The 16,746-nt window shown below is 35.2% G+C and overlaps 1 protein-coding gene across 1 annotated transcript; it reads right to left on the reverse strand.

The window, feature by feature from the left end:
• Positions 1-8,429: 8,429 nt before the first annotated feature.
• LOC130674506 (uncharacterized) lies at positions 8,430-15,697 on the reverse strand. The gene is made up of 4 exons (XM_057479851.1): positions 14,454-15,697; positions 9,406-9,546; positions 8,680-9,288; positions 8,430-8,593 (listed from the first exon to the last, which is right to left on the reverse strand). Exons 1-3 carry the CDS (start codon positions 14,715-14,717, stop codon positions 9,127-9,129), a joined length of 567 nt encoding a protein of 188 aa, XP_057335834.1. The 5' UTR covers positions 14,718-15,697; the 3' UTR covers positions 8,430-8,593; positions 8,680-9,126.
• Between the last annotated feature and the right edge of the window lie 1,049 nt (positions 15,698-16,746).

The raw sequence follows: 16,746 nt of genomic DNA on the forward strand, positions 1-16,746 counted from the left end.
AGACGAGATACAAGAGAATTCTACCAAGAATTACCTGTACTAAGGGGTAACGATACATATTACATGTTGCCACGAACTCACATATTAATTAAAACTGGAACACAGATAGACTGTAACCCTTTGTTAGCACCCATGTATCGACTGGAAGACTCATGGTATGAACTAAATCCTAAACTCTCTTCAGTACCAAACCCGGAACAACTCACAGCTTTAACAAATCACTCCTGGAAGTATGTACCAGCTCAAGGACTAGCAACAGGAGGAATCTACTCCGACAACGATATTGTAAAGTTAAAAGACTACATGATGTTCCCTTTAGAAAGAACGGCCGTATTGAACTCCATCGCTAGAGGAGCAACAGGACAGTCTGTAGCTGATAATACAATTAAGATCAACAATCTTATTGACGAAGAGGCCATAAGGCTATCCCTAGCCAAAGCTTGGGGAAAAGTTTACAACTTCTTTAACACAGTGGGTATTTTCAGTGTAACACTCTTTGGAGTATATCTCACATTCAAGGCAATTACATTCGCAATCGACACTTTAATCCATGGATATGCGCTACATACTGTATACGGATAGAGTGTATGGTTAATAGGAGCATTTTGGGACTCTAATCTCCTACTACACCTGCCCAAATTGGGTAAAGACATTACGCCCGAAGATACAGCGCTAGTCGAAAAAGAAGAATCTAAGGTCGCCAATCAACACATTTATCCGTATTTGCCATACGCACCACCTAACCACACCAGGGAAGCAATTTACACGGCCCCCAGGACAGTCAATACTCAAAGTCATTTTCCTCAAGAACTTGATCCTCGTGAACCAAGGACTGAACATGAGAATACTCGACAACCACCAAACTAACACCATGCATGCTACTTACTTCCCTAAAATTATAACTTTAAGATTAAAATTAAGTTTACCAAATCTCAAGAACCTAGTAAAAATTAAAGTAAATAATTTGAGTGCAATCATCAACGAGATGGCAACACTGAACGAGATATCACTGATCTTCATCACCATCCTGAACAACGTACTAGGAAGTGCTGTTCACCTGAAGCCACTGGAACCTAGTTCGGGACTTTACTACGAACACCTTGCCGACATCCATCTTACTCAAGACGAATGAAAACTAGTCACCATAGTAGGTCTAGGTTTTCACGAACAACAGATCCCGGATACTATGGATATGCAAGTAAATCTCTTAAACGAATACTGCCGATCGACAATTAAAGAAGACGACTGTAGGTACTACGTACAACTTGACGACTACAAGCGCCTCATTCGAGATTCAGCTGAGCGAATGAAGCTAATAAGACGATTGGTTGGTTCTAGACAAGTAAATAATCGATCATCATTGATCGAACAGAACAAATTAGCCATCCTTCAACATTATCTGGATTATTTCAATAAGATCATCCTCACTTCTAATCCCGATGAATCGATTCTACTCGAAAAGAACAGACAAATAACCCACTCTGATCTATACGAAGATTTAAATCGAATAATTTTGCGCCGTGGTAACTACTAGAGATACGTGACCCCTCTAAAAGAAATGAGAGGCTCGATCATCAGAGATAATATAACTTACTCATACTATCTTATGCGATTCAGTTCTTGGAGTATCCAGGCCCGAAATTGCTTCGAGGACTACCGAACTCACATGGACGATGTGTTGGAAGCAGTTAACTTTGCTTTAGCCGGAAAGGTCTCTCCAAGAATTCTCAGTCCAAAAAGAATCTCAGAAGCCATGGAAAAATTCAATAAAAATCATCCACAACATCAATTTCCTATAACTGTTGAAGACCTTTATAATGAAAAAGCTTCTCAGTTAATGAAAGTAGAGTATGAATCACTCAATGATAAATTAATTTTGGCACTTCGAATACCACTAATACAACCACCAAAATACAACTTGTATAGACTTCACGCCTACCCGGTTCAGCAAACCTTCGGAAATAACACTAAAGGTTCAGCCTACATTCAACCCCGATCCGACTACTTAATGATGTCTACAAACCACGAGAGCTACTTGCTGATCCAAGAAAATGAGCTTGAACGATGCCAAAGGTTGGAAAGGTCTTATATTTGCAAACCAAATTTTGTAATATATGAAACCACCGTTCATCCTGCATGCGAAGCCAATCTACTTGCCAACTCTGATCTCGAATCATTCCAGAGATGTGACATAAGATTAAGCAAAATTCACTACGTATATTGGAAATCCTTAAAGGAAATCAAAGGTTGGATTTACTCTATGCCACATTTGAGCTTACTTCAGGTCCAACACCCAGGAAAACCTACAGGACACGTGAAAATATCTGGTACGGGAATCTTAAGCCTGAGTTCAGAGGCCTCTATAAGAACTGGCTATGTGAACTTGGTCGGATCTGCAGATTCCGATCTCGAAATCCCGCTTCAACCACAACCTACCATTGGACTTAATGTAACTCAGTTGTTTCCGGAAATAAATAACTATGAACCTCTCAGCTCGACCAACCACACAAACGACAACTCTACAAAAGTATTCCTCATTGACTCATATGGATTTTTATCTTATGACTTTACTTTGAATCAAGTAAAATGAGAATTACGAACTACTAATTCACTCAAAACACACAAACATCTTCCCCCTTATCTCTTGCATGGAATAGCATTTATTTCACTAATTCTATCGGGGTACTTAACATTTTAAACTAGAAAATTAACCTACAAACTAATTTTTTGTTATACCAGAAATGAATCGTCAACATTAGAGAACGGGGTAACTTATCAGCAGTGCGCCGACATTAACGGAGACCTGGAACTTTTTGACTCCAACGAACGAAAGTTATGTGCAAAGGTCTCCTCGACAACAGGCTTACCACTGACGAAGAGCGAGACGCTAGTATAATCGAGATCCAACAACATAACAACTGGAGCCGAAGTTTCGAGGATTTTTGTGAACTCACATCCTTCCTGATCCACCGAAACCACTGGAAGAAGGCACAGGCTATAAGAAAATTACGGACAACCCTATGAGTACGAAACAACCTTCTTTGGGAGGATACTTCCAACGAAGAAGCATACAACATAGACCCAATCAAGGAACACCAAGCTTATCAGAAATCTTTAGGAACTTTCAAGATATTTCTTCCATCATCGTTAGACTTAACTGACCTGGACCAAGCTTGCCAAGCCAGTCATTACGGACGTTTTAAAGAAATCTTCTTGAGAGAATACTGGATAGATAATTCCTTACATCGCTGCCTCCGATACAGTTACAGAATCAGCTCATTACGAAACAGGTTCGAAAACTTAAGAAATACTTTCTTTTTCCATCTGTGTAATAATACCTCTTAAGGTATTATGGACATTGTGCTAGATATCCAAGGATTCTGGGACAATAAAGAAGAGTTTATCCCAAAAGAAATCGCTTTGGTTGCGACTACCGAAGACATTATAGACCATTGGATAGTCGAGCAACCATTCCCATACCACAAGTTATTGCCTAAGATCCGTGAAAGAAACGATTGGGTTACTTCCAAGCATCACGGTATCCACTGGTCGGAAGGTGATACTCAGCTCCATCAAGTGCTAAAAACCATAAAAAGGTACGCAAGAAACGCACGTGCAGTCTACACCAGAGGAGCAATTAAAGCCACTTATCTACAAGAAGTACTGGGACGCGATATAATTAACCTAGAAACCCGAAAATACAATTGTCCCAAGTTCGACGCTATCCGGACATCGTCAACTACTTGTACCACTCACGGACAGAAAAAGAGCTATTTCTGCTCACTTACCAACGCAATTTGTCTACGGAAGTGGCTACGAGATCAACAGATAAAAACATTTCCCTTGTAAAAACGATGTCTCATAAAATAGCCAAGCACTTTCCGAAAAATCTCTCACTCGGTTTGGACATGCCATTCGCTTACATCGTCTCATCCATAATTCTTCAAGACCATTGGCACAAACGAATGCGCATCAGAGCACTACGACGACTGCGCCGAAGTAAATCATATCAACAACACCCAAACCCAATGGACCTAGAAAACAATTTGCGAACTCCAGTTAAACCTATAAAGATTGACAAGGACATTGAAACAAGTCCCTTAGAAATACACGCCGCTTGGGTTATTGCTCAAGATGAGAACGTCAAGATCCAAGTTATGGAGAACTATTGGATAGGCAAGGATCGCCTCAGGGAACAACGCAGAATTCGAAGGGCCCAACAAGAATACTTTCCAGAAATAATCTGTAAAGTAGATCTACTTCGGCTATTTGTAGAGATACCATGGGCAGACGTTCGGTCTAGTCTTTACCTCGAGGAAACCATATTTAGGTTGTCTAACCTGATTATGGTCAGACACTTTATAACGTTCACTACTATTTCACACTACCCACGGCGGAGTGTGGTTAGTGTCAAATAGGCGTTATGGCCCACCGATGGTAAAACTGAAAATAAAATAATAAACAAAACCAAAATATATCCTTTGGAGATGCTCACGATCCCCAATAGGTACACAGCTCTCCTCAGGCTGGGTTAGACAACCGAATTGGGCGCCAGTTCGTGTACCCCCACGAACAAAATAACAAATAAACAATAAGAAAGAAAATGAAATGAAAATGAAATAATAAAATAAAACAGAGAGCAGTTTTCAGGTATTGGAAGAGGATAGCAAGAAAGAGATAGTTTGCAATAAATAAATAATCAAATCTAAATAAATCCCGGGTTGGTAGCCATTTACCCGATATATTTTAAATTAATAAACAAAATTGTTTCAACGGGTATTAACAATAATTAAAAATATAAATAATAATGTTTCACTTCACAATATAAATTCTTGTGTAACCAATAGTCACATACGCAAAAAACAATAATTAATAAACAAATGTTCCCTTGGCTGTCACTCGCACGTGTTACATAATAAGTATAAATAATAATTGTAATTAATAACAATCATTTACCGCCAATAATATACGGTCACCAATAATTATCAAAATACAAAATAATACTAATAAATATTGCCAATTATTTACCATCAATAACAGAAACGGTCACCAATAATTATCAAAATACAAGATAATACTACTAGATATTAACAATTATTTACCGTTAATAGTATATACGGTCACCAATAATTATTAATAAAAATCCTAAATTTAACGTCCACGTTTTGGATTCAAGCTGTGTCGCCGGGACAAAGAATTACGCCACTATATATATATATATATATATATATATATATATTGAAACCTCTCTCTCACTCACACGTGAGATATACCCAAATGGCCACCAACGCGGGACAAATTACACGCCAATGAATCAGACACAAAGATACTTACAGTCATCACCAATTTTCAACACTCGTACTGGCTCCATTGGTTTGAATTAAATAATATTTCGACAATCAATGTCCAGAAACAATATCAATGATATATGGCGAGTGTCTCAAACACGGTACAAGCAGCCAATACAATTTAATAACGCTTGGTAATTCCAAATGGCGTCTCAATATAAAAAATTCGGCAACAGTAACAACACACCTCACTCTTACAATGGACTATCCACGTCTGACCACGGCAGCACGTGAGTCCCATGCCGGCACCTCGGCCGGCGCCATTTTATAATGGTTTCTCTTTCCAACCAACGGAGCACTATCTCTGTCGCATGTTAATTCACTCATCGACATCAACATGATGCAATGACTTGTTTGGCATGTAATTTGTCCACTCTCGACATTAAATGGCCATTCTTTTTCCAGAGCATAATTAATTATATAATTTTATACCTAAATATTCCCTTGGTTTATTTACAATGTCCGTAAATTTATTTAAATTAAATAAATTCACCGAGGCCAACTGTTGCGTTGCCGCGCATGCACCAACCAACCAAAATAATAATAATAATAATCAAATTATTAAAATAAATAAATGCGCAATTAATTATCCCGGCAGCTATAAAATCCATTGGCAAGTTTATAAAATGCAGTAATTTTTACTGGTATCGCCGCAATTTGTATCTAGTAAATTAAACAAATAATAATAACACAGTAAACAAAATAAAATAATACATCAAATAATAATAATAGTATAATAATAATAATAATAATAATAATAATAATAATAATGGGTGAGACGTGCTGAGCAGCGTGTGCTGCCATCTGTTGCCCTTCTCCGACCTAATGCGAAGATGCCGCGATATTCAAATATCGTGACAACTTCCATCAGCGACCTACAACCTACTGCTACCTCGACCTTATGGATGACTTATCAAAGTTCTACGAAGAGCCAGACTCACCATCCAGCTCGTATCCATGCGATCACCAGCCTTGTGCGAGGTTATACCATTCATATGCTACCTCCAGCATAATAAGCCGGGGTTCATCTACATATATGGATGGCATGGCCTCCATAAGAGATAGAGTTGTATACGTCGAGAATAGACGCAAGAAACAATCTCATCGACGTAAAACAGCTAAGATACGAGGTTGTAAAAGGAAAATCCGAAGGAAAAAGAATTTACGGAAGAAGTTAAAACAAAACTAACCACTAACTAAAAATACTTCGGAAAACAAGTAAACACTAACCAATTTGCCGACTCCTTCGCATGCAGAAGTAGGCAAGTAATAAATATATTCACAATACAATCACTAACCAACGGCAAACGGACTGTTAATTAATAGTACTCGCCTAATGTAAAGCACTAACCATATTCGAAAAAGAGAGAAAACAAAGAAAAAAAAAAATTACATTTTGCGTAAAACATAAAACAAAAAAAAAACCAATATAAAATTCCAAAACACAAAAAAAAATATATATATCTTAAACTAATACACATGTATAACCATACATTATCTTTTAAAATAATAACTAACACTTTCATTAACAAATTTATGCATGCTTACATGCGTGGGTACTCATGCTTGTGATATCCGATCTTCGCATATCCGCAAATCATTCGAAGAACGTCGAAGCTCATAAGTATGTGTAGTTACGCACTAACCACTCTAAAAATATATATATCAATACATATATATATATATGTATATTACGAACAGATATATAATATGCTTCGAATAAGAGATAGATGAATTTGGCCCGTTAATCATCACTCAAATACTATGTCAATAAATATATAGAAGGTGAAGGGTAAAGTAAACAAATCATATGTAGACAGAAGGACAAGGAAAAAAATGAGAAAAATAAAAAAAATAAACATACAAAAGATATACATAAAAGTACAAAAATATATGAAAAAACTGACAAAATTGAAAAACAAAAAAAAAATTTAAAAAAAAGAAATTATATTTCACAAAACTTAACAAAAACATGAAACACATACACAAATAAGGGTAATGGATAGAAACATAAGGAAACTATTTATAACTCATAAATCTAATAATAAATGAATAATGCAAGGTACTAAGACAATATATTTAGGAATAAACAATAAAATATAAAGTAATTTAAGACGAATCACGATAAGAGATCTAATTCAAAACTTGTAATACAATGTAACTATGTTTAAGTAAGACAGTAGCTAGGTATCGTAATACAATTGTTTAGTCTATAAGGCGCGTAAATTTTAAGTTAGTGTTTAAATTCATTATATTTTAATTATGTTAATTATTAGGCCATAGGAATATTAATGTATGTTCAGTAAATGTTAATTATAAGGCTATATATAAGTACGAAATTAGGTATAAGTACAAACAAAAAGAAATAGAAAACAAAAAAAAATTCGATAAAAACAAAACAAAAAAAAAATTTTTTTTATAAAATACAAACAAAAAATATTTCTCTATATATTCTTTTATTATGCAATCTTTTTTCGCATACATAATTAATAATAATCATTATATTCTTTTAAATTAGGCATCTTACACAATAAGTTTTTATTTTTTCGCATCGGTTTATTCTAAATATACAATGTGAATTAAATGTTAAATACAACTAGTTATAAGCTCAAGACTACGCAGGCGCAGAGAACTATTGGCAGCCATCATGAATATCAACGACCTAGGGCACATTTCCCTTCACCCTCCTCCAACTTCGGAAACTCCCTAGAAGCTAAGATCTATAATACAGACACCTGAGACGATGAATTCCCGCATCTACAGGCTCTGTAGCTGAGGCGACACCTATACTGCGCATGGCGTCACAAGCAGCCATAACAACAAGGCCCAACAGCAAACAAAGAAATAATCAGAGGGGCCACTTAGAGTAAGCGTGCTTGCTTTAACGTCCCTCATCTTCCCGACAAGGGAAATTTCCCATTGAAACAAAAGAGATGAAAAATCAACGAATTACAACCTTTTAAAATTAAGAAAAGGAAAGGGAACGGAACAGATATAGCTAAGAAAATAGTCAAAAAGTAAATAAATTTAATTTAATTTTTTTTTATTTTCAAAATAATAAATTTCATTTTGTATTGCAAATTATACATATGTTTTTGAATCGGTCTATGACCCTGGCCGCAGTAAACGCAAGGCGCGGCCGGCATTCGACCAACCCTACGCAGCTCCTCCAATACCGACTGGATCCTGGGTTAAGCACCATACATCCGGTCCTGGAAATGCGCTGGGCATAGCCAAATTAACACCTGCAACAAAAACATTATCACTAAATTAGAAATCTTAATACAAAATTAAAGGAAAGAATAAATGAAAAAGGAAAAAAAATACTCACCGACATCACCGTATCGTGGCTAAAATGGCTCATCACCCTCCAGGAAGTACATTCCGTCAACCAACTAGCCTCCTGCGACGTCATCGGCGACAGGACCCCCACAACTGGATCCGAGAAAGGGATCACAAATTGATGGCCCTCCAGGAAGGTGACCTTGAAGGGAACTCGGAACGTGGGTTGACTACCCACATATACCTGAGCCTCCGATAATAGCAACCTCAAGGGGACCGCTGGAGGCTGGGTTAGTATCGACCTCAGCACCGGAGCTGTCCCCGGCACACCGGAAACACCGCTAGAGGCAGCCGCTGGTTGGCTGGCTCTCTTCTTGCGAGGCCGTCCCTTGTCAGAACGTGGACCCCTTCGTTTCTTCTGGGGAACTGCCGGCTTCCTGCCTTGTACTCCAAGCTCCCGTGAAACGGAAGGACCCTCAGGCTGGTTCCTCACCAGCTACTCCAAGGATTCAACGGGACTTCTCGTCCCCGATCCTGCGATCAGATGTGACTCAGCAGGACTCCCATTTCCAGTTGACTCTTCCTCGTCAACTATCACCAAGGGTGGAGTATCGACCATCTCATCTCGAACCGTCACCGCGGACGACGGACGTGGCCGCTAAAAACAATAAATAAATAATAAAATAAATGTATATGCATGTGTATATGTGTAAATATATATATATGTATATGCATGTCTGTATAATTATGCGTATGCATTAAAATTGATACTCACGATATACTCCATAGTATCAAGCCAGTACGACTTCATTGGAGGTGGCCTATTCTGCCACTCCAAAAGTTCCGGAGTTGTTGGCACCCCAGGATGCCGAAGCCGCTTCCTCTCCGACTCACCACCCTCTTCAAATTGAGGCAACTGAAAAAAAAAAAAAATATATATTAGAAAATGAATATTTCTTTTATTTTTCTTTAATAAAATATATAACACAAAAAAAAAGAGAAGGAAAATATTTTTCAGTAAGAACTTATCATAATCCCGAGACCATTCGTAGAAGTCGATGGATACGGATCCACGTAGCCCATCACCACCTTGCTTGAATGCAACGACAGGTTCAAGGGCTCGTCCTGAGCCACAGCCTCGTCACCAAACGCCGACTCGATCCTCTCGTGCACTTTGACCTGGACGCGTGGGTCTTTACCAAGGAAGCCACCTACCAAGCGATTACCCGGAGCACCACCCTCTTCAGTTACACTTAAATTCACTACTTCCTCCGTAATGAAGATGTCGTCATTCAACTCGATCTCTTCAATTTTGATTTGGTACATTTTTGTAAAAAAATCTTTCGTTAACCGCACAGTTTAAAAGAAAGATTATAAGTGACGACTAGGAGATTTTCAAACAGCGAAGAAAAATACTGAGGACCAAAAAGGGACGGACAAGTGGGATCAAAATCTAATCAACGACCAGGAAATCCACCTATTCCCCCATAGACAGGGATGGATCTCGGTAGCCCGATCCGAGATCATTGCACTGCGACTTCCAAGAAAAGCAATAAAATTTGGAAATCATAACTAGGCGATCCCGTAATGATAAAAAGCAACAGGAATAACGGTTAACCAGTCAAAAATCATAAAAAAAAAAACTATAAAAACCCTATAAAAAAAAAAAAACATGAAAAACAAAAAGCATTTTTTTTTTTAATTAACTCAACGAAAAGTGTAATACGAGAAAAATATTGAAAATTAAAACATCTCTCGAGAAAAACATCCAAATACCGAATAAAGCTATAAAATTTCAAAATACAACTCGATAGATGAGAAGGGACCGAAACGCCGAATAACTAACGAATGTCACATATAGATCCAATATACACTTATCCAAAAAATTAAAGGAACAAGAAAATTTTATAAATTTTTCAGTGATTTTTGGAAGGCTGTATTTTCGTGAAAAATGATCGCATCGAAAAAAATGAAAAAAGCAAATTGAAGCTTGAAATCTCTAGTTTAAAGATCTTCCAGCAAAATATTTTTTTGAGCCACGATTTTTGTGGAATCATAAGAAAAAAGTCGAGACAAAATTTTTCTAAATTTTTTGGTTTTGTTTTTTAGGTCTACGGGGCCGGGAAAAATTTTTTTAAAAAAACGAATTCATGGCTCGTTTAGGAAATTTATTCAGCTACAATTTGTTTTTTTTTTTGATTCTCTGTACGACAATTTTCTGCTGAGATATCAGCCTTTAAATGAAAAAGGAGCCTTTTGTCTTTGATTATTGATATCTCAGCAAGTAATGGTCACACAGTAATTTAAAGGGCAGTTAAATAAACTTGAATAAATTCCCTACAAACTCCATTTTCGATTTTTTCTAAAAAAAATTTTTTTTATCCTTGATATCCATTTGAAAAACCCACAAAAAATGGCCATTTCCTGGTTTTTTAGTCAACTCATCGCTACTCTGCAAATATTGATAAAAAAAATAATGTTGCCAGGTAATTTTACAGCTTAATGTACCCCCAAAAACCCTGTAAATTTTTGGATTGATCCATTGAACCGTTTGTCCGGTCCGATTGCTCAAAGTTTTGCAAAACAATTAAAGGAACAAGATTTGTTCCTTAAATTGTGTAATCATCACCAAAATGAAAAAAATCAATTTTTTCGGATTTTCTTTCATTTTTGCGTTAGTTATTCAGTAAATGTAAGGTAAAGAGAAAAAAAAAAAATTTTCCAAAAAACGAGACCAACCAAGAATTTTTTTACATTTTTTTTTTTTTACGTTTCATTCGGGGGGTTATTTTTTTTTTTTTATTTTTCGGAAAAAAATTTTTTTTTTTCCTCTTTACCTTACATTTACTGAATAACTAACACAAAGATGAAAGAAAATCCGAAAAAAATTAATTTTTTCATTTTGGTAATGATTACACAATTTAAGGAACGAAACTTGTTCCTTTAATTGTTTTGCAAAACTTTGAGCAATCGGACCGGACAAACGGTTGAATGGATCAATCTGAAAATTTACAGGGTTTTTGGGGGTACATTAAGCTGTAATATTACCTGGCAATATTATTTTTTTTATCAATATTTGCAGAGTAGCGATGAGTTGACTAAAAAACCAGAAAATGGCCATTTTTTGTGGGTTTTTTAAATGGATATCAAGGATGAAAAAAAATTTTTTTTTGGAAAAATCGAAAATGGAGTTTGTAGGGGATTTATTCAAGTTTATTAAACTGCCCTTTAAATTACTGTGTGACCATTACTTGCTGAGATATCAATAATCAAAGACAAAAGGCTCCTTCTTCATTTAAAGGCTGATATCTCAGCAGCAAATTGTCGTACAGAGAAACAAAAATAAATGAATTGTAGCTGAATAAATTTCCTAAACGAGCCATGAATTTGTTTTTTTGAAAAAATTTTTCCCGGCCCCGTAGACCTAAAAAACAAAACCAAAAAATTTAGAAAAATTTTGTCTCGACTTTTTTCTTATGATTCCGCAAAAACCGTGGCTCAAAAAAATATTTTGCTGGAAAATCTTCAAACTGGAGATTTCAAGCTTCAATTTGCTTTTTTTATTTTTTTGATGCGATCATTTTTCACGAAAATACAGCCTTCCAAAAATCGCTAAAAAATTTATAAAATTTTCTTGTTCCTGTAATTTTTTGGATAAGTGTAGAAAAAATCATATATATATATATATATATATATATATATATATATATATATATATATATATACATATGTATATTAGGGTGGCGCAAAAAAACCGACTATTTTTTTTTTTTCAATCTCGCATGAAAATTTGTTGGTTTACGATGTTTTAAGAAGCCTCTCCACAAATCAGCTCGATAAAAAATTTTTAGGAGGTCGCTCACGAATTTTGAAAATATCGAAAATGATCGGAATTCGGATTTTTATTTAAAAAATTTTTTTTTTCTCGTGGCAGCTATAGTTTATATTTGTAAAATCATGACTATGCTGAAAATTTCAGCCCAAAATATAAATATTTAAACGGCGCTCAAGCATTTCGAATATTAACTGATAATATGTAATTAATAGTTTGAATTAGTTTTTATAACTCAATTGTTGTCATTTCACTTAAATATGACTTTTGCATACCCAAAAATATACAGAACAGTCTCAAACAATGAAATTCGGTCAGTTTTGAATAAGCGAAAAAACCTACAAATTGAATTAAAAAATTAAAAAGTATGTAAATAACTTATTATTTCTGTTTCTCGGGTTATATTTCCATTCATTGTCATGCAAATTGATGGTGAAAAAATCGAGAAGCTTTATTATTAATATTTAAGGGGTCTACCCTCTTTAGACGGGCAAAGATAAGGCTATTTTCACGAATTTTTTTGACCGGTATACGTCATAAATATGGACATAAAAAGTGTTAGGCCTGAAAAATACACTATTTGATTACACAAGAAAATTTTTTTTATATTTATTTTAATCAGTTTTTATACATAAAAATGAGGGAGAAGACTGGTCCAAAAAAAAAGATGAGTGTGCGCTGTTGATGAAATATCTGGAATGGATGATCTGAAAAAAAAAAAAAAAAATAGTTTTAGATTCAGTAAGTAAATGGCTTTAGCGCATATCATACGATTTTTTTTTTTTTTCAAAAATGACAAAATGGCAGCCATTTTTCGAAAAAATACGAAAAATCACGTTTTTTCCGTCGTTCTTTGCCAAAAATAAATAGTTAAACTCAAAATTTCAAAAATCGTATGATATGCGCCATAGCTATAGTTATCAAGAACATGTGGTTAAATTTTGGTAAAATTCGGTTGAATAGTTTCGAAGATTTTATCAACAAGCCGTCCAAAAACGTCATTCCGAGAAAAACGCGTTTAAAGTTTTCTGTAACGAAAAATCGTGAAAAAATCTTACTTACGTCTAATCAGCGATGCCTGCACCATACATTATGCCTTCATCTTCTTCATAGTGCACATTTTCATCCAAATGAAAATTTTCAGTATGGATAGTATATTATAATATTATACATTTGTCAGTATACCTGAAAAAGGTCGCAGCTGCTAATAAATACAAAGGCAGGTAGGCCGTACCGCTCCGAAAACGTCGTCCAAAAGTACAGTTAGACTGCTCGGATCTTTATAAATTTTTAGTATGATACTTTTAAATATGTATACTTTCAAAAAATACAAAAAAAAAAATTCGATTTTTTCAAAATTCTAAAGAGGGTAGACCCCTTAAGGGTCGCTCGAAAACGTCCAAGAGACTGCGCTCGGAAACATTCAAAATTCTTGAGCGCCGTTTAAATATTTAAATTTTGGGCTGAAATTTTCAGCATAGTCATGATTTTACAAATATAAACTATTGCTGCCACGAGAAAAAAAAAATTTTTTTAATAAAAATCCTACTTTCGATCATTTTCGATATTTTCAAAATTCGTGAGCGACCTCTTAAAAATTTTTTATCGAGCTGATTTGTGGAGAGGCTTCTTAAAACATCGTAAACCAACAAATGTTCATGCGAGATTGAAAAAAAAAAAATAGTCGGTTTTTTTGCGCCACCCTAATATATATACAATAATGTAAAATACAAAATGTAAAGTTCAAACGCAATCCATATTAATCATTTGAATTCAATTTTATTTACGCAGAGTTGCATAAATTTAAGTCATCGAGGGCGATGACGACTCTAGGGGTAATTAATTAATGTAACGAGACCTAAGTCCGCCTCCGCCGACCGGAAGCCGATACCTCACCTTTTTGGGCATACTCGCGTTGCGTGTGGTCCCTATCTTTGACACTACCATATATTATAAAAGCGAAATGTGAGCATAAGCTTACATTAACTTACCCATTGGGCATGCATTGCATGTGGGTGTCTCACCAACAACCACCACGAGTCCGACCTCATTCGGACCCAAACACTTCTCCCATTTCTGGTCAAAGTGGGGCTTGGAATGGATCCCCCATGGTACCAGACTTCAGCTCTGGTGAACCCCTTGCATAGGTTTAGTGGTAGGGCGCGCAAGTTCTTCCCCAACCCATAAGGGCCACCTCCACTTAGGAATATAATCACAAAGATTTCAGATACGCCATTATAAACACATACCCTCATCCATCACTTAGTGATCTCTAATCTGCGAGCTTTTTGTGGCCGCCATGATGTTTTAAGGCACAAAATGGCGAGGGTTGCCCACTTGCCGACTCTAGGGGTAGAGGTGTAACGATTGATACATATGAATTGCGATTTAACTGCTAATTTAGGATTTGTTTTTTTTTATTATTGAAACAGTAGACAAAGCCACACCCAAAAATCTTTGCGTTGAGATCTTCTCAGGTACCTATGTAAGTGCATGCACGACGAGTGAGAAAACAGAGATCGACTGATATGACAATATACCTTTCTCTTTTTTTCTCCATCAAAAGGGCAGAGCCTATGCTCAAACCCAATTATGTCGTCTAGCCCTATACTCATTTTGCATCCACACTTACCTGCGTACACCTATTCACAACACATTTATAAGAGAGTATGTATGTATGTATACGTACGGGCGTAGTACCCAAAGTATGTATAGCTGCGACTCAGCGGGAAACCTGCACGTGCGCACCGGACCTCTAATTGACTCAACGGTCATAAAAATTTTACGACCATCTAATTTACATATTTCGAAATCACTGCATACGTTCCCATGCTGTGACGAATCGGATCTACGCACTTAGCCATTTGTTTTTCTATTAGAGCACTTACTCATCCGTTGTTGTTGACGAAAACGATATCACCCGATGTCCATATATGGACTTTTCTAAATTTTTAGAAAGTTATTTCCGGAATCGTGTACTTACTCATCATGTTAATGAGATGGACCCAATGATTGCACCAAAAATCTATGACTTTCCCATCAAAACTAGAGTATATAAACTGCCGAAAATCTAACGAAGGCAGTCAATCGCTAATCAGAATTAAACTCTGCCGGATCTCGAGTCGATCAAAAATAATCTCTCCGAAGCTCTCCAGACTTTAACAAAGTACCGATTAGTTCTAACGGCTTAAGTCCGGTTAGTACCGCGAATCAGAGGTAAAATTTTAATCGTTGTCCACGTGACGGTCCACCGCCTAGGCAATCGGACTCCTTGGCCAAATACTTAAATTTTAGAAACTCGCAAAAATCACGGTCGATTCGACTCACCCAAATCAGGATCATCGGTATCGTGATGGTCTATAGCCTAGGCATCCAGACTCCTAGATCGTAATCCTAAAAACAAATTTCAATATCCGCATTCGTATTCGGTAGATAGGGGAGTGTATCCGCTTGGCACCCCAGTAACTCCGAGTCCGCCCGGGAAAAAATGTTTCTATAAAATTTTATAAAATAATATAGAATTTTATACAATTTTATAAAATTTTGTAAGATTTGATAAGATTTTACAGCAAAATTTCATAAAAATTCATACAATTTTATAAAATTTTATAATATTTTATACAATTTTATAAAATCTTCTAAAATTCTATAAAGTAAGATCTGAGTAAGGAACGTAATAAATAAATATAATTTTATAAAATTGTATAAAATATAACAAAATTTTATAAAGTTTTACAAAATTGTATAAAATTATATAAAATTTCATACAATTTTATAAGACTATACAGCGAAATTTTATAGAATTTCATATAATTTTATATAATTTTATCAAATTTCATAGAATTTTATAAAATTTTATATGGTACGATCTTAAAAGGGAAGTCATAATTAGATAAAATTTTATATAATTGTACGAAATTTCATAAGACTTTATGAAATTGTATAAGCTTTTATACGATTTCATAAAATTATATAAATTTTTATACAATCTTACAAAATTTTATAAAGTAAGATCTTAGTGAGGGAAGTAATAATTAAATGAAATTTGATATAATTGTATGAAATTATATAAAGATTTATCCGATTTCATAAAATTATATAAAATTTGATACAATCATATACAATTTTATATAATTTTATGAAGTAAGACCTTAGAAGAGAAGAAATATTTAGATGAAATTTTATAAAATTTTATAAAGTTTTATACGATTTCATAAAATTATATGCGATCTTATAAAATCTTATACAAATTTATACAATTTTATAAAGTAAGATCTCAAAAGG

This window comes from Microplitis mediator, chromosome 9, assembly GCF_029852145.1.
Source record: "Microplitis mediator isolate UGA2020A chromosome 9, iyMicMedi2.1, whole genome shotgun sequence".
In the NCBI taxonomy this organism is placed as follows: Eukaryota; Metazoa; Arthropoda; class Insecta; order Hymenoptera; family Braconidae; genus Microplitis; species Microplitis mediator.